This window comes from Polypterus senegalus, chromosome 6, assembly GCF_016835505.1.
Source record: "Polypterus senegalus isolate Bchr_013 chromosome 6, ASM1683550v1, whole genome shotgun sequence".
Classification (NCBI taxonomy): domain Eukaryota; kingdom Metazoa; phylum Chordata; class Cladistia; order Polypteriformes; family Polypteridae; genus Polypterus; species Polypterus senegalus.
Window position 1 is genome coordinate 73,091,763 of NC_053159.1, and position 19,907 is coordinate 73,111,669.

The following is a 19,907-nucleotide window of genomic DNA, read 5'->3' on the forward strand; positions in this document are numbered from 1 at the left end:
TTCCAGTCCTTTGGAATCTCTCCAGTGCACAGTGACTTCCTAAAAATGTGTGTCAAGGGTTTATATATGTACTCACTAGCCTCCTTAAGAACACGAGGATAAATATTATCTGGGCCTGGTGATTTGTTTGATTTCATCTTATTTAATCTGAGCAGCACTTCTCCCTCTACAATTTCCAAATCCCTCAGTACCTCCTTAGTAGTTGCGTTTACCTCTGGCAGGTTATCCACTTGCTCACTTGTAAACACCTCAGAAAAATGTAAGTTTAGGGCATCTGCTATTTCATTGTCTGTATCTTTTAATTCCCCTTTACTATTCCTGATGAACTTGACCTCCTCCTTAACTGTTCTTTTACTACTAAAATACTGAAAGAATCTCTTGGGGTCTTCTTTCGCCTTATCTGCTATATTCCTCTCCAACTGTCTTTTAGCCTCTCTGATATCCTTCTTAATGGTTGCCCTCATTTTCTCATACGCGCTATGGTTCTCTTTGCAGTCATTAGTCTTATATGCCTTATACAGCAGTTTTTTCCTTTGCAACTTCTTTTTTAAATCTTTATTAATCCATCGTGGAGATTTTTTAGTTTCCTATTACTTCCAAATTTAGGTATGTATCTGTCCTGCATTACATGTAAATTACTGTAACTAAATAACCTGTATGGAAAGTGGTAATTCAAGTATGATCAAGATACTAGATACTATATCCACATTAAATTATCCATGACACACAAATTAAAAAATATTTGACAATTCAAGATTATCAGTTTGTTTACAACTTTCCATTTTATTTTTTTTTTTACTTAAATTTAATAAATCATTATAACATTTGAATAAAAAATTAACATCTATTAAAGTGGCAAAAAATTTCATTGTTTCCTTATTTTTTATTTGTTATTTTTTTCAATGTAGGATGAGGTTTTCAGTTACATTCACAACATTCTATCGATCCCAGGACACAGTCCAGACGAAAAGCAGTCCGTGTGGGAGAAGACAATGGAGCACATTAAGGTCTGAGGAGTTAGGGTTCCCCCTTTCAATATGTTTATTTGTCTGTTTAAAGAATGTGAGTAAATGTATGATACATTAGAATTGGGATGGTTTTATAAGTAAATGCTACATCTCATTTTTATATGTTAGTCCTTTACATTTGACTTTCTGCCTTTGTGATTGTTTTTTTTTTCGTTTGCATCTGGGAGTGGTTTCTACTTATAATAACAGTTTATTTGGAGATGAAAATAGCACTGCATGAGTACTACCCATTGGTAATCATATTGGGTTGATACATCCCCATATATACTCATACTCTGTGTTGGCTCTGTGATATGGCTTTTTAGGAGTATGAGACAAATATCCAGCCATGTTCAATTGACAGAAAATTTAAATAGCAGTGGGTTGCAAAATATGACAAGCTGAAGCACAAAATGGTGGCTTCCAGTGAAAGGATAACATTGTATAGAGCAGGCACCAATATATGACATAATGCTGAATGTTGATGGGTGTTAAGATATGTCAGTCCCTATAAAGTGATTTGCCTGGTGTAATGAGAGGTTATCTATTGGAAAACTGGTACTCGCATTTTGATTCTGTGTAAATTGGCCTTGATTTACATGAGACTAAAAGTAAAAAAAAAAAAACATTTACAGGGAACCAGACCTGATCTTGATATATATGTTATTAAAAAGAGAAGACAAAAATCAAGGTCTGGAGTCCAGAAAGTTGCCTTGTTTAGAATTTGTGGTTCGTTTAAATTGTGGCAGTGATGTAGCAGAAGTGATGTCTGTGGTTTTCCAGGGATTTCTCCTTCATTCAAAGAGAACAAATAGAAGAAATGATAGTAATCGCGTTGCACTCTTTTCCTTCCCTGTATCTTCCCTTATGCCAAAGAGTGTAAAACACTCTCCATGCCTGCATGTCTGAAAATGTACATAATGCAGTAAATCCCAAAGTGACACAGTTTTTTGTTGTTTGCCTGCTTAATGAAAAATAAATGATTTGACAGAAGACCACAGAAAATGCTGAATGTATGGACATATATAAAACATTATAATTGTATACAGCTGCATTCTTATGTTGGTAGTTAAACTGGGGAAAAAAATGAACTCGCATTAAAATTGGAGTAATTTAATTTTCCTAAAGCAAGTGTGAATTACTGAGTGATTAACCAATCTTTCCATCAATTAGAGCTCCTTAATTTTGGATCTAACATAAATTTGCAGACCTACTGCTACCCTTAATACTTTTATTTCACTACTGGTTCCTCCTTTTCATATGCCATATTTTTCTGGTATAATAATTTGAAGAAATCACAAATTCAAACAAACATTTTTTCAACTGTTTGGAAGGCCTTGTAGACAAAGCAGATCTATCTGTGCTATAGTGGAAATGCATCTGCTTTTGGAACAGAATCTGCTTATTGCATTTGAAAAAACATAATTAAGCTAGGTATTTATCTCTGCTTTTAACCACAAATTACATTTTTTTTTGGATTTGTGTTTAGCTTTTCTTTTCTGTAAAATTATCATGAGAAGCAGGTTGGAGAAGAGACAATGGCTGAAAGTATAAAGTGTTCATAGCTAGCAAAGGGAAGTTTGGGAGACTTGTAACAAGGTTTTCTGTATGAAACCTAAAACTGGGAGGTAAGGTAGCTTCTGCTGACCAAGAAATTCCCTTGAAGTGTTCAGCTAAATAGATAGGTACATGAAGGAATAAATATTTAATGCAAACAAGTCCAGGGTTTTTTTTGAAGAGATTTCCAAACATTATCAATAAAAGGAATTAGAAAATGTTGTTTTCTAGGACTAGCACTGCTGGGAGTTGGCTGTCCATTATTCACAGATTTTTGCCTCTCCTTGGTGGGATCTCAGAATGTGTTACATTAAACTCCCTTCCAAAATCAGAAAAATCTTTCAAACTGTCTCAACCACAAATTGCAAATCTGTAACTTTTTTCCATTCACCAAGCACGCAACTCTCACTAGAAGGCCAAAACCTTGTTACATTTATCTAATCAAGTACATTTGATTGGTAGAATGGTTGGCACAACTGAAGTTCATAAACATATTTTAATATGTGAGTACATAAAGCTTTTTGATTTCTGCTAGATGAGAGAACTTAGCATAAAGTTAATTACAGACAAATTTGGTTATACCAAGCTTCTTTTTAAAATATATATTGTTTTTGAATATTGTGGCTTAGATAAAACAGTATTGCTATGTTGCTTCTGTGAGATGGTCCAGTCTGTGATAAGAAATACTTTAAAGGGGGTACAGGATGATACAAATATAAAGTTTTTGCATATTGAATGAGTCTAGTTTCACTTTCATATGAAGCTAACCTATATGCAGTTTCAAAGGATAAATAAATATGTATATATAGTGGCATGCAAAAAAAAACCCTTTTCAAAAGAAAAAACATCATTTTCTGTGTGACCAAAAATGTGTACACATATTTATCCATTCAGTATTTTTAATGTGAACTCTTATGCTGTGACAGTACATTTTAGCTGAATAAGAAACACTCAAAAGTTAGTATTTGCATAAATATTCAAGCCAAATACATTAATACTTTGTTGAGAACCATTTTGCTGCTTTTAGGGTAAATGTAAACATTCATCCATCCATCCATCCTCTTCTGCTTACCCAAGGTTGGTTCGCGGGGGCAGCAGCTTGAGCAGAGATGCCCAGACTTCCCACTCCCTGGCCACTTCTTCCAGCTCTTCCAGGGTAATCCCGAGGTGTTCCCAGACTAGCCAGGAGACATAGTCCCTCCAGCGTGTCCTGGGTCTTCCCCGGGGCCTCCTCCTGGTTGGGCTTCCCCGGAACACCTCACCAGGGAGGCGTCAAAGAGGCATCCTGATCAGATGCCTGAGCCACCTCATCTGACTTATCTCAATGCGGAGGAGCAGTGGCTCTACTCTGAGCCCCTCCCGGATGACTGAGCTTCTCACCCTATCTTTAAGGGAAAGCCCAGACACCCTGTGGAGGAAACTCATTTCAGCCACTTGTATTCGCGATCTCGTTCTTTCGGTCACTTCCCATAGCTCATGAGCATAGGTGAGGGTAGGAACGTAGATTGACTGGGAAATTGAGAGCTTTGCCTTATGGCTCAGCTCCTTTTTCACCACGACAGACCGATGCAGAGCCCGCATCACTGCGGACGCCACACTGATCCGCCTGTCAATCGCACGCTCCATTCTTCCCTCACTCATGAACAAGACCCCGAGATACTTGAACTCCTCCACCTGGGGCAGGATCTCACTCCCAACCCTGAGAGGGCACTCAACCCTTTTCCGGCTGAGGACCATGGTCTTGGATTTGGAGGTGCTGATTCCCATCCCAGCCGCTTCACACTCAGCTGCGAACCGATCCAGAGAGAGCTGAAGATCACTGCCTGATGAAGCAAACAGGACAACATCATCTGCAAAAAGCAGTGACCCAATCCTGAGTCCACCAAACTGGACCCCTTCAACACCCTGGCTGCGCCTAGAAATTCTGTCCATAAAAGTTATGAACAGAATCGGTGACAAAGGGCAGCCCTGGCGGAGTCCAACTCTCACTGGAAACAGGTTCGACTTACTGCTGGCAATGCGGACCAAGCTCTGGCACCGGTTGTACAGGGACCGAACAGCCCTTATCAGGGGGTCCGTACCCCATACTCCCAGAGCACCCCCACAGGATTCCCCGAGGGACACGGTTGAATGCCTTTTCCAAGTCCACAAAACACATGTAGACTGGTTGGGCAAACTCCCATGTACCCTCCAGGACCCTGCTGAGGGTGTAGAGCTGGTCCACTGTTCCGCGGCCAGGACGAAAACCACACTGTTCCTTCTGAATCCGAGGTTCAACTATTCGATGGACCCTTCTCTCCAGAACCCCCGAATAGACTTTTCCAGGGAGGCTGAGGAGTGTGATCCCTCTGTAGTTGGAACACACCCTCCGGTCCCCCTTCTTAAAGATGGGGACCTCCACCCCAGTCTGCCAATCCAGAGACACTGTCCCCGATGTCCATGCCATGTTGCAGAGACGTGTCAACCAAGACAGTCCTACAACATCCAGAGCCTTGAGGAACTCTGGGCGTATCTCATCCACAGTTTTTTGACCACCTCGGTGACCTCAGTCCCAGAGATGGGAGAGCCCACCTCAGAGTCCCCAGGCTCTGCTTCCTCATTGGAAGGCATGTTAGTGGGATTGAGGAGGTCTTCGAAGTACTCCACAAACCGACCCACAACGTCCCGAGTTGAGGTCAGCAGCGCACCATCCCCACCATATACAGTGTTGACACTGCACTACTTCCCCCTCCTGAGACAGTGGACAGTGGACCAGAATTTCCTTGAAGCCATCCGAAAGTCCTTCTCTATGGCCTCCCCAAACTCCTCCCACGGCCGTGTTTTTGCCTCAGCAACCAAGCCGCATTCCGCTTGGCCTGCTGGTACCTATCAGCTGCCTCTAGAGTCCCACAGGACAAAAGGGTCCGGTAGGACTCCTTCAGATTGACAGCATCTCTCACCGCCAGTGTCCACCAACGGGTTCAGGGATTGCCACTGTGACAGACACCGACCACCTTACGGACACAGCTCTTGTCAGCCGCCTCAACAATAGAGGCACGGAACATGGCTCATTTGGACTCGATGTCCCTCACCTCCCTTGGGACTTGGTCGAAGTTCTGCCAAAGGTGTGAGTTGAAGCTACTTCTGAGAGGGGACTCTGCCATACGTTCCCAGCCGACCCTCACAACACGTTTGGGCCTACCAGGCCTGACCGGCATCCTCCCCCACCATCGAAGCCTACTTACCCGAGTGTCCAAGACATGTGGCCGCAAGTCTGACGACGCGACCACAAAGTCGATCCTCGAACTAAGGCCTAGGGCAGGGGTCGGGAACCTTTTTGGCTGAGAGAGCCATGAACGCCACATATTTTAAAATGTAATTCCGTGAGAGCCATAAATATGTTTAAAACTAAATACAAGTAAATGTATGCATTTTATGTAAGACCAACACTTTTAAAGTACAATAAGTTCTTTTTAATAACGTTGTTATGCTGTTGCTAACCAATAATGAATAAAGTACTTCTTACCATTAATGCGACTTCTGGTGCTGCATGGTTTTGTTGATGGCTTTGTAGTCTGGTTTATACGTGGTGAGGTTAAGCTTCGTGCAGGCGTTGAGACTTTCATCCGTTAAACGTGATCGTAGATTGGTCTTAATGTTCTTTAGATGTGAGAAAGACTCCTCACATGCATACGTAGAGCCAAACATTGTCATTACAGCAATACTCACACGCTGCAGTGTGTGGTATGTGATGGGAAATGCGTTCCAATTTTTGATAATCAGCTGGTCCGCAGGTTCAAGTTTTTTCATTTCTCCCCACTTTTGTTTGCTCTTCACCTCTGCTTGCTGTCATGCAAGTCTTTCCAAATCCTCATTTAGTGACTTGAACTTATTCTCCCACATGTTTGAGGCCTTCAGGTCAGCAGCTTGTAGCTCGAAATCTCTGACGAAGACACCGGGGATGTAACTCTGGTCGGCGCTGTCCACTGCACACTCATGTGGATGGGTGATGAAATTAAAAAGGTGAGTGCGCTCACGAAATTCTCCAAAGTGCGCTTTGAATGACTGCAGGAGATTAGATGTGAAGCCTGCTAGTTGCTGAAGATCAAGATGTTGAGCAGGGTCACTTGCTGTGCATGCATGTTTAAACTCTCCCAGTTTTTCAGTGTAGTAAACGACCTGTTTCAATGTCGGCGATGAAGAGTTCTAGCTTGTTTTCAAATGCAAACACTGCTTGTTGAAGGGATAAGACTGTATTTCCAATGCCTTGCATTTTCACATTGAGCTGGTTCAGATGTTCAGTCATGTCCACGAGATAGTAGAACTTCAGGAGCCACTCAGTGTTAGCTAACTCAGGATGCTCGACGTTTTTCATTTCAAGAAAAGTCCGGATTTCGCTCAGACAAGCCGTGAAACGGCTGAGCACCTTCCATCTTGACAACCAACGCACATTGCTGTGCAGAAGCAGACCAGGATAATTATTCCCAACTTCATCCAGCAGTGTTTTAAACTGGCGATCATTTAAAGCTCGGGCAATAATACAGTTGACCACCTGAATGACCAGCGACATCGCCTCACCAAGCAGCTCCCCACACATCTGAGCAAAAAAGCGCCTCCTGATGTAGGATACTGTGAAAACTTAGGATGGGTCTCTTTTCATGTTCACGAAGAAGCGCTACGAATCATTGGTTTTTTCCCACCATGCACGGAGCACCATCAGTACACACCGAAATAAGTTTATCCATCGGCAGATTTTTTTCTTTAGCGAGCTTAGTGAAAGACTTTAATAAATCCTCCCCTCTTGTTGTCCCTTTCATAGGCAAAATTGCAAGACTTTCCTCACGTAGTGTGCCACCAACAGCATACCTTGCAATCACGCTGAACTGGGATAAATGGCTTACATCTGTTAACTCATCCAAAGCGAGAGAAAAGAATGATGCTGCATTTATGTCCTTCACTTGTGTTGCCTCACTTGCCGACAGAGGCATGTCTTTTATTCATTTGATTATCTTGTCATTATTCGAAGTGTCATCAAAAAGTTCATTGGCAACATCAAGCATGAATGTTTTGGCATACTACTCATCTATGAATGGCTTTCTGTTTCTCACAATTGCTAAAGCACCAGCAAAGCTAGCCAAATTCCAGTCACCTTGTTGGGTCCAAACACGGAGTTGCTGCTGACTAGCTTGCACTCTGCACAGTAGCTCTTGACATGCTTTCTTCCTGCTGTCCCCCGCAGGATATTTCGATGCAAATGTAGTATGGCGTGTGTCGAAGTGCTGCTTTATATTTGACCATTTCATCGATGTAATTTTATCATTGCATATTAGACACACTGCAGAACCTACTCTCTCCACAAAGGCGAATTCCTCTGTCCATTCCTGCTGAAAAGTACGATACTCCTCATCTTTTTTTCTTTTAGCCATCTTCTTCGATAAAAGGGTTTCTGCAGTTAGCTAGCTCACTACTTGATTAAAAGGAGGGAAGTTTGCTTCCTGACCTCACAACAACCCGTGTATGTTACACATTATCCAATAAAAATTTGGTGTCATCCCGGAGGACAGCTGTGATTGGCTCCAGCCACCTGCAACCATGAACATGAGCGGTAGGAAATGAATGGATTGAAATACATGAGAATGTTTTATATTTTTAACATTATTTTTTTTATTAAAGATTTGTCTGCGAGCCAGATGCGGCCATCAAAAGAGCCACATCTGGCTCGCGAACCATAGGTTCCCGACCCCTGGCCTAGGGTGTCCTGGTGCCAAATGCACATATGAACACCGCTATGCTTGAACATGGTGTTAGTTATGGACAATCCGTGACGAGCACAGAAGTCCAATAACAAAACACAGCACGTGTTCAGACCAGGGGGGCCATTCCTCCCAATTACGCCCTACCAGGTCTCACTGTCATTGCCCACGTGAGCATTGAAGTCTCCCAGCAGTATGAGGGAGACCCCAGAAGGTATGCCCTCTAGCACCCCCTCCAGGGTCTCCAAAAAGGGTGGGTACTCCAAACTGCTGTTCGGCGCATACGCACAAACAACAGTTAGGACCCGTCCCCCCACCCGAAGGCGGAGGGAGGCTACCCTCTCATCCACCTGGGTAAACCCCAATGAACAGGCTCCAAGCTGGGGGGCAATAAGTATGCCCACACCCACTCGGTGCCTCTCACCTGAGGCAACTCCAGAGTGGTAGAGAGTCCAGCCCCTCTCAAGGAGATTGGTTCTAGAGTCCAAGCTGTGCGTCGAGGTGAGCCCGACTATATCTAGCCGGAACCTCTCGACCTCGCGCACTAGCTCTGGCTCCTTCCCCTTCAGAGAGGTGATATTCCACATCCCAAGAGCCAGCTTCTGTAGCCGAGGATCAGACCGCCAAGGTCCCTGTTTTCGGCCACCACTCACACTGCACCCAACCTCCTTGGCCCCTCCTACAGGTGGTGAGCCCATGGGAAGGGGGACCCACGTTGCCTCTTTGTGCTGTTCCCGGCCGAGCCACATGGGTGCAGGCCCGGCCACCAGGCGCTTGCCATCAAGCCCCAATTCCAGGCCTGGCTCCAGAGGGGGGGCCCCGGTGACTTGTGTCCGGGCGAGGGAAAACGTCGCCCAAGGTTTTTGTTCTTCATAGAAGGTTTGTTTGAACCGCTCTTTGTCTCATCCCTCACCTAGGACCAGTTTGCCTTGGGTGACCCTAACAGGGGCATAAAGCCCCAGAAAAAAGAGCTCCTGGGATCATTGGGACATGCAAACCCCTCCACCACGATAAGGTGGCGGTTCGAGGAGGAGGTAAATGTAAACAGGTTTTCCAAATTATTCAGGAGTGATTCTTCCCCATTCTTCTTGGCAGAATTTATAGAGATCCTCTACGTTGGTGGGATGGTGCTTCTAGACAGCAGTTTTCAAATAGTGCCACAGATTCTCAATTGTTTTGACTTTGACAGTGGATTGACAATGGATTGTTACAGCATAAGAGTTCACATTAAAAATACTAACTGGATCTTCTTCTTTCGGCTGCTCCCGTTAGGGGTCGCCACAGCAGATCATCTTGTTCCATATTTTCGTGTCCTCTACATCACATCTTGCTCTGTCCACCACCTGCATGTTCTCTCATACTACATCCATAAACCTTCTCTTAGGCCTTTCTCTTTTTTTCTTTCCTGACAGCTCTATCTTTAAAATCCTTTTCCCAATATTCCCAGCATCTCTCCTCTGCACATGTCCAAACCAACGTAATCTCACCTCTCTGACTTTGTCTCCCAACTGTCCAACCTAAGCTGACTCTCTAATGAACTAATTTCTGATCCTGTCCATCCTCATCGCACCCAATGCAAATCTTAGCATCTTTAACTCTGCCACGTCCAGCTCTGTCTCCTGCTTTCTGGTCAGTGCCACTGTCTCCAACCCATATAACAAAGCTGGTCTCACTTTCGTCCTGTAGACCTTCCCTTTCACTCTTGCTGATAATTGTCTGTCACAAATCACTCCTGACACTCTTCTCCACCTGTTCCATCCTGCCTGCACTCTCTTTTTCACCGCTCTTCCACAATCCGCATTACTCTGTACTGTTGATCCCAAGTATTTAAACTCATCCACATTCGCCAACTCTACTCCCTCTATCCTCACCATTCCACTGACCTCCCTGTCATTTACACACATGTATTCTGTCTTGTTCCTACTGACCTTCATTCCTATCCTCTCTAGAGCATATCTCCACCTCTCCAGGGTCTCCTCAACCTGCTCCCTACTCTCGCTATTGATCACAATGTCATCAAGAAAGATCATAGTCCACAGGGACACTCGTCTAATCTCATCTGTCAATCTGTCTATCACCATTGCAAATAAGAAAGGGCTCAGAGGTGATCCCTGATTTAATTCCACTTCTACGTTGAATGCCTCCATCACTCCTACTGCAAATCTCACCACTGTCGCACTTCCCTCGTACATATCCTGTACAACTCTTATGTACTTCTCTGCCACTCCCGACTTCCTCATACAATACCACAACTCCTCTCTGGGCACCCTGTCATATCCTTTCTGTAGGTCCTCAAAGACACAATGCAACTCCTTCAGGCCTTCTCTATACTTCTCCATCAACACCCTCAAAGCAAACATTGCATCTGTGGTGCTCTTTCTTGGCATGAAACCATACTGTAGCTCACTAATCATCACCTGTCTTCTTAATCAAACTTCCACAACTCTTTCCCAAAATTTCATGCTATAGTCATCAATTTTACCTCCCTGTAATTACTACAGCTCTGCACGTCCCCTTTATTCTTAAAAATTTGGCACCAGTACACTTCTTCTCCACTTCTCAGTCATCCTCTCACTTCCCAAGATAACATTTAGCAATCTGTTTAAAAACTCCATTGTCGTCTCTCCTAAACAGCTCTATGCTTCCACAGGTATGTCATCTGGACCAACGGCCTTTCCATTCTTCATACTCTTTATAGCTGTCCTTACTTCCTCCTTGCTAATCTTTTGCACTTCCTGATTCACTATCTCCACATCATCCAACCTTCTCTCTTTTCGTTCATCAGCCTCTAAAAGCAGTCTTTCCATCTTCTCAACACACCCTCCTCGCTTGTAAGTATGTTTCCATCTTTATCCTTTATCACCCTAACCGGCTTCACATCTTTCCCAGCTCGGTCCCTCTGTCTAGCCAATCAGTGCAGGTCCTTTTCATCCTCCTTAGTCTTTAACATCTCATACAACTCATTATACGCCTTTTCTTTAGCCTTCACCACCTTTCTCTTCACCTTATCTCCTTGTACTTTTCTCTACTTTCTGCATCTCCCTGACTATCCCACTTCTTCTTCACGATCCTTTTCCTCTGTATACTCTCCTGTACTGCCCCATTCCACCACCAGGTTTTCTTTTCCTCATTCCTGTGTCCAAATGTCACACCAAGCACCCTTCTTGCTGTTACCCTTACTACTTCTTCTTTAGTTGCCCAGATGTCTGGTAAATCTTCACTGCTACCCAGTACCTGTCTTACCTCCTCTCTAAACTCGTATTGATTCTTGGCTCTGCCCTCACTCTCCTCCTCTTCTTGATCTCTCCTATGTCATCCTACAGACCACCATCCTATGCTTTCTAATTACACTTTCCCCTGCCAACACGGTGCAGTCTTTAATCTCCTTTAGATTGGCTCTTCTGCATTGGATATAATATAATCTACCTGTGTGCGTCTTCCTCCACACTTGTACGTAACCCTATGTTCCTCCCTCTTCTTAAAATACATATTCAAAACAGCCATGCCCATGCTTTTCGCAATATCCACTATCGTCTGACCTTCTTTATTCCTCTCCTTGACACCTTACCTACCCATCACATCCTCATCTTCTCTGTTCCCTTCACCACCATGTCCATTGAAATCCGCTCCAATCACCACTTTCTGTCTTTTGGGTACACTGGACATCACTTCACCCAACTCACTCCAGAAATCATCTTTCTCATCTATCGCACACCCAACTTGCGGAGCATATACACTAACAACATTTATTATCACACCTCCAATGTCCAACTTCATAATCATTACTCTGTCTAAAACTTTTTGCTTCCAAAGCACTCTTGACATACTGTTCCTTCAGAATAACTGCTGCCCCATTTTTCCTTCCATCCACACCATGATAGAACAATTTGAATCCACCTCTGATCCACCTGGCGTTACTTCCCTTCCATTTAGTCTCTTGCACGCACAATATATCAACCTTCCTTCTCTCCATCATTTCGGCTAACTCTCCCCTTACCAGTCATACTGCCAGCATTCAAAGTTTCTACCGTCAGTTCCACTCTCTTTATCTTCCTCCGGATACGTCTCCTTCCTCTTCTTCGGCCAACAGTAGCCCAATTTCCGCCTGTACCCTGTTGGCTAACAGTACTGGTGGTGGTCATTGTTAACCATGGGTTCGACTGATCCGGTTTGGAAATCTGTCTCGTCTGCATGGTGATCTGGCAAAATTTTACACCGGATGCCCTTCCGGACGTAACCCTCCCCATTTATCCGGGCTTGGGACCGGCATGAATAAACACACTGGTTTGTGCATCCCCTGTGGCTGGGTTAAAAAAAGTACTAATTGGATAAATGTGTACAAATATTTTGTCATGCAGATAATTATGATGGCCATGAAGGGGATTGAATGCTTTTGCATGCCACTGTATAAAATAATAACAAATCTGAGGATATAAGCTTAGGTTTATTTCCCTGCCAAGTATTTTGTACTGTAACTGTAACAAAAATGTTTAAACCTGCTTTGTATGTGAGCAAGGCCTTGCTATTGTTATTCTGAATGTCATCATTTTTGGAAGGAAATACTTTGATGTGACACACTAATAACTAAAAGAGGTTGCATAAATATGTGTCATGTAATAACCAATTGTGTCTTTCATTTTTGGTCCTACTGCAGCCAGAAATGCACTTACTAAATCGTACAAATAGGAGGTAATTATCCACTTTCATCTCTCTGCCCTGAGACGTGCATTGGGAAATTATGAGTTTTTTATAGAGCTTTTCTTTGCATCTAGAGACTGGACTGCTGTTTTCCTGCAGATTAGAAAGCATTATGACGGATGACTCTAAGCAATGATTACATCAATCATCTGGATTTTTTTAACCTGAGATTAAAAATAATAAGCAGCTGCATTTCCTGTACATATCTTCTCCTAAATTAATACCCATGTAGCCTTTATGGATTGTAAGGCTTAACACATAATAGTTAGCATGCTACAATTTATTTTTACTGTTGCAATGCCTTCAGAGTAAATTGAAATATTTTATTTTGCTTTTACTTCAAACAGCAACATATTTTATTATTGAGACATGTACTAACTCAATATAATGCCACACAATATGGTCATATGAAAAATTAATGTAATTATAGTAAATTCAGTGTGTATTGAATTATTATTACTTTATATACCTGTACCATATGTGTATTTTTTTTCTGCACTGTTTTGTCTTGAGCAATTTGACAGAATTAAGTTTTTTCTAAATAAGAGTATTTTTTTAATGCTTTTTGATTGATCCGTATGTGGTGTTTACTTTATAAATGTTGTGTTCATTTTTAGTTGCTATATTATAGATATTAGGCTCTTGCTTTTTCCATTCTTGTATTATCGTTGACATTTTTTCTTGTTGTGATGTTGTAGTCCTCTAAATGCTTAATTACTTTAATAAATGGTTCTATCTTAGTATACAAGGCCAATTGTGGACCTGTATTAAATTCTTTTAAAAAGCTTATCATTAGAGCAATTAATTACAAAAAGTATGAAAATAAAATTAAAAGCTTACCACTAGAATACAGTTTGTTTGATGTCAAATATGCTTCAAGCACAAAGATTTTGCTTTTTCAAAATATAGTTTAAGTTAAAAAAATAAAATTGGTAGTTAAGTAAAATAATAAACCTTGATGGCTGGGTGCACTGCAGTAATCAGCTTTAGTACAAGGTGAATGTTTTTCTTCTGTAAAGGTTTTTGTGTATTCCCCTTTTGATAACAGTACTTTGAAAAGGTGGCTGTTGCCTTTCAAATTTTGTGAATCTTTGTATATTTTCATTTTGATTTGTAAATTTTTTTGATACCTCCAGGTCTGGAGTAGTAGCCAAGATAAAAGAAAATCATGGTTTTAATCATACCTTAAATTTCAAATTTATAGCAAAGAATGACCACACAGTACTGTAAATTTATCATACATTATTGTTTGGTAAGTTTTCTTTATGCACAAAACAATGGATATGGATATAGGTATAAATATATACACATGACAAGCAATTTTGAATACATTTCTAAAGTAATCAAATTTGATTGAAGCACAGGCCTTAGAACTATAAATGATGTGTGATGATTTTTACAGGGCAAAAAATACAAAACATATTTCATGGAATCATACTTATTAATAAAGTACTGTTGCTTTTTTTCAACTGCTTTTAAGTTTTACTGTTAGTTATAATGTGCACAACTATCTTAAACCATACCAAATAAAATATAACGTAGCATTTTCTTTTGTTATGTAATTTTTTTAGTTAAAATATGAAATGTAGAATATTCATAAAAACTGTGCTGGGAGAAAACGGAAGGATGGAGTAAATAAAATCCTAAAAACAAAGTAAATCCCCCATCTACCATAGCCCATCTCCCAGACTGTGTGAATTTGGTCAGATTACATAATTTCATCCTGTTCCTGAATTGAGGTGAAGTGAATGACCAGTTCTTAAAATTCTTTTTAATGATCCATTGATACTCGTATCTAAATCCAAGAAGCAGCCGTTTGAAAAAGGAAGAATATTACTGATTTGGGGTTAAGAGTCAGTCTCTCTCTAGTAAAAAGCAAATGCCAGTTTGTGAAGTAAAGTGTCCAAAGGAAAGATTTTCTATTGACGATACCAAATGTTATTATTTATAAAGCTTTTCAATATAAGTTTATGATGTATAATAATGTAATTACTTCACTGTCAGCCACATATCATACATGTTTACTTTACTGTGTTTATTGATTTACATACATATCATGTAAGCCCTGGCTTACTTCACTCACTTCGTCTTATTTAGCAAATTGAGAGTATCTGCTTGCAGCTAGTTTCTAAAGAACACAAAAAGTATATGCCACAAAGCACAAAACAATATGATGAAAACATTTAACGTAATCCACTCTTAAGGTCTTCTTGGTTCCCAGATGGGCACTTAGGAGGTGGGCATGAGCTTGTTTGCAAACTTGCTAACAGAAGGCTCGTGGTACTAGCAGCAACGACCTCACCTCACCCAAATAGTCTGCTACATGATATAATAAATCACTAGCCGATGCCCGCCGTAGCATACGGTGTTGTAAGAATAGAAACAGAAAACAGTGAGAAAGAAATTCAGAAAATAAGAAGAAAGAAATACTTCTTGAAAGATGCAGTTGTGAATAGGTGTTTTGCTGGAGATGACAGATAATGAGTCGAAAGATCTAACCCTCGAAAAAGCCACATACAACTGACTGGCTGAAGGCTGGTTGTTGTAGATTAACACAAATCTTTGCAAACGTTTGTCCTTGGGACTTGTTGATAGTCGTGGAGAAGGCAAGTCTGAATGGGAATTGTGTGCATTTAAATTTAAAAGGGAGATTGGTGTCGGAAGGAAGGAGAGAGATTTTGGGAATGAAGATTGTTTCAGAATTTTGGATAGCGATCAGTTTTCCCTATGTTGTAGTGAGAGTGCATTGCCTTCGTCAACCGTGTGTGTCAAGAAATAACCCACTGATAGGAACAGGCAATTGCTGGATCCCAGAATACAGATGATGTTGTACAAAAACCCATCAACAGAGAAGATACTATAGTTCATCTTATAACAAAAGCTTAGGAAACAACCGTCGCAGTATAACGAAAATAGCAAGGAACGAAACCAATGCCAATAGTCGAGAGAGTACCTTCCTGTAGCAGGCTACGGAAAAGACTCCCAGGCACACACATGGCCGAAGTGAAAGGTCACGTGGTCAGGCTAGATATCAGGCGGTGACGTGACACCAATGGGGTCATGAGAGAGTAGCGGGGAACGCGGTATTCCGAAGGAGGAATAGGAATTGAGAAAAGCGGCGTGCGGGTGTATGGGAGGCCGCAGGCAGCGTGGGGAAGGGTTTGGAAGAGGAGGAATAGGAATCGAGAAATGCCATATGGGCTGCGTGTGGGGGGAACCGGGTTTGAAGAGGAATCAGGACGAACCAGAAGAGAAATATATAAAAGTGATTATTAAACACAAAGTGGGGCCCCAGAGGCATGGGATACGACGTGTGTTACCGACAATCTGGATGACCGGATTCTTGTTAAGTGTTTACCTAAATTGAAAATGTAAAGTAGTGAGTGGATCTGGAGCAACCTCAGTGGGCAGAGCGATGCACTGCAACGCTTTGTCATCAGTCTCTATAGAGATACCAGTGAGAGATGGAGTTGCATCACCCATGTCACTCTGAGTTGCCACATGATCACACTTCTGCTGATGCCCATCTCCCCACATTTGTAGCAGCATGAGAAGACTGTGTGTCCTCTGTGGTCGGACTGCCAGATCTGTGGTTCTGCACGTATGCTCAGAAGTAGTGACACGTTCTGTTGGGAATTTACGGTAATCAGCAGACCATTCTGAGTCCTCGACTGGTGAAGCTGCACGCTATTACTTGAGTGCTGCTACTAGATCCTCAATGTTATTTCTATTTAGCCTATGGACTGGCTGGGTGAGAAATTTGGGGAGGGCATTCATCAAGTAATCACAGGCTACTTTTTCTATGATCTTTTTTGGGGTGTTTATTTCTCAACCAGCGCCCAACTCATAGCCTTATAGATTAAACACTTGGGAGCGCACTGGCCCCTCATGTTCAGAACACCATTCCCAGTATGCCCGTGCCTGCTAGTCTGGCCTGATGCCATACAATAGCAGCAGCTCTACTTTTTCTTGGTCATATTCACGGGCAGCCTGCTCATCGAGGTCATAAGAGGCCTACTGTGCCAGTCCCCTTCAAAACGGCCCCAGTACATGTACTCATTCCACATGCTCCCAGTGGTGACGGGCAGCACTGCATTTAAGTACAAAAAAAAAAAGTTCTCAATATTGTCATCGGGGTGTAACGGATGCAACAACTGGGATGGATCCAACAATCTTTGTTGGAGAGAGGCACGGGTTTGATTACATATCTCTGACTCAACGAGCCGTGTCTGTTGCTACCCTACCTGGACCTTTAGAGCCTGGATTTCCACCATCATTTTATTTAATTGGCTAATCTCTTTCTGTTGCTCCGCCCTCAACAACGTTTGTAAAACCCTGCTTAAAATCATGTTTAAATTTTTTTTATTAAAACTTCTCCATATCTGTTTATGCTTGATGGAATGTAATAGGGGTAGTCAATTATGATTTAAGGAAGTCCAGATAGAGAAAATTTCCTTATGTACAGGTCCGCAGCATCATCATGTTTAAGTTGCATTATAATTTTTACATTACAATTAATTTATATATTTTGAATTAACATTGCCATTATATCAACAACTGCACTGTGTGAAGTCAATGACTCAAACAAAGAAAGTTCAATGTCGTTTCAACAATATTTGTTGAGGGCTACATACAATAAAATAAGAAAAAAATAAATAACAGTAAAAGTAAGTAAAAGCAAGGTAACTTTGACACTCAACTGAGAATTATAATAAGTACTTTCATAGTAATAATAAGTTTTAATGTTTCAACAAAAAAAAAAGACTTGGCCTCATATAAAAATAAAATATATGAGTTTTTAATATGTGCACAACTGAACTGGCATAACCAGTTTCACAGTAAATCTGAACATCTTTAAATAACTGAACCTATCTTCCCCTTCTTCTTTCCCTCATATCCCACTGCCTACTTTCTCTTGTTCAGTGAGAGAAATGAGCTCTTGCTTGGTGTGGCAGGATTTTAAATCTGGGCTGAAATGGTGTCAGTGCCATCCTCAAGCATGTGTGAAGATTGTCATCACTGAATGTTTTTTTTGTGACTTCCCAAAATCCATGCATCTCTGAGGGAAGACTCGTTAGCGAGTTGTTACCAGTAAACGAATGTGTTAAAATCCTTGTTGACTGATCGTTAGTTGGCTTTAAGATCGCTTGTTTTCTGTAGCCTAACTGGCGAATTTAGTGGGTAACTTTCCTCAAATGTAATTTTGTGCTTAGTGTCGTAGTAGTGTTCCAGATTCCCGCTTTTAACCACTGCCACCGTCTCAGAGCAGATGAGACACAGCAGTTTCAAGCTTCCTACGGGAAGTATGAACATAAACGCCTCGGTTCATTCTGGATTAAAAGCCCGATTTTCAGTGTCAAGCTTCTGCCGTTTAGCAAAAGCCATGGCACATTGACTATTTCGTCGCTCCTGTCTCTAGTCTTCTCACTCCTGTATATTTTTTTCTCCATGTCAATGCTGCTGCCACAAGAGTGCCAGCTGCTTTCACTTAGAATGCAGTTTTTCCACTCCTCTATTCAGTGAAGGCCCGTCCTACTGTGCTTGTGATTGGCTGACATTCTTGCCTTCACTTTGACCAATATCAGTCTTCATGCTTAAACCCAGCCAACTTGAACCCACGAAGGCAGTATTGGCCGATCAGAGACATATAGGGAGGTCCCTTTCACTGAGTAGTGGTGTAGAAACACTGTCAGAAAAGAGTCGCCGGTAAAAATGTAATCTTTGCTAATACTAAATAAAACTCAATGATATGTCTGGGTCCGGACCTGGACCGCGGTCTGCCTGTTAGTGACCTGTGGTCTATATATTCAACAGTTTTGGAAACAATGTACTTCTTTTAACTTTTTTTTTTTTTAATATACAGTAAACACTCGTTTATCGCGGTTAATCCGTTCCAGACTCTACCGTGATAAATAAATTTCCGCGAAGTAGGATTCCTTATTTATAAATCGAATATTTTCGCAGTTGGAGCATAGAAAACCTGTTTACAACCTTCTAAATACATTTAACATTATTAGAGCCCTCTAGACATGAAATAACACCCTTTAGTAAAAAGTTTAAACTGTGTTCCATGACAAGACAGAGATGGCAGTTCCGTCTCACAATTTAAAGAATGCAAACATATCTTCCTCTTCAAAAGAGTGCACGTCAGGAGCAGAGAATGTCAGAGAGAGTGAGAGAAAACAAACAATCAAAAATCAATAGGGCTGTTTGGGCCTTTAAGTATGTGAAGCACTGCCGGAAAAAGCAGCTGCAAGGAAGGGAGCAATGTGAATGTAGTCTTTCAGCATTTTTTAGAGGAGCGTCCGTATCCTCTAGGCCAGTGTTCGAACAGCCCCTCTGTGAACAGCCCCTCAGTCAGGAGCAGAGAATGTCAGAGAGAGTGAGAGAGACAGAGAAAAGCAAACAATCAAAAATCAATACGTGCTGTTCGGGCTTTGAAGTATGAGAAGCACCGCGCGGGAAGCATATCGTGTATCATTGAGGAGTTTTATTTAATACGTAATACGTGCTCTGATTTGGGTAGCTTCTCAGCCATCTGCCGATAGCGTCCCTTGTATGAAATCAACTGGGCAAACCAACTGAGGAAGCATATACCATAAATTAAAAGACCCATTGTCCGCAGAAATCCGTGAACCAGCGAAAAATCCACGATATATATTTAAATATGCTTACATTTAAAATCCGCGATGGAGTGAAGCCGTGAAAGTCGAAGCGCGATATAGCTTGGGATCACTGTATACACATACATTTCAAACATAGGGATTGGGAGTGGATTAGCATTTCACTTCTCTTTACATTTTAACAGGTAGATTCAAAGAAGGGTTTCTATACAAAGCATTTAAATAATGTGTTAAGGCACTAGTCTGTAATGTATTGATGTTAAGCTCAGAAAAAGAAAAATGGTTTGCCC

At 41.7% G+C, this 19,907-nt stretch overlaps 1 protein-coding gene across 1 annotated transcript in view; it reads left to right on the plus strand.

The window, feature by feature from the left end:
- Positions 1-19,907, plus strand: part of vps8 (VPS8 subunit of CORVET complex) — a 740,642-nt gene that overhangs the window by 340,444 nt on the left and 380,291 nt on the right. The window contains exon 34 of the mRNA XM_039755059.1: positions 909-1,007. Coding sequence (XP_039610993.1) covers positions 909-1,007 — 99 coding nt within the window. The remainder of the gene's footprint in view (positions 1-908; positions 1,008-19,907) is intronic.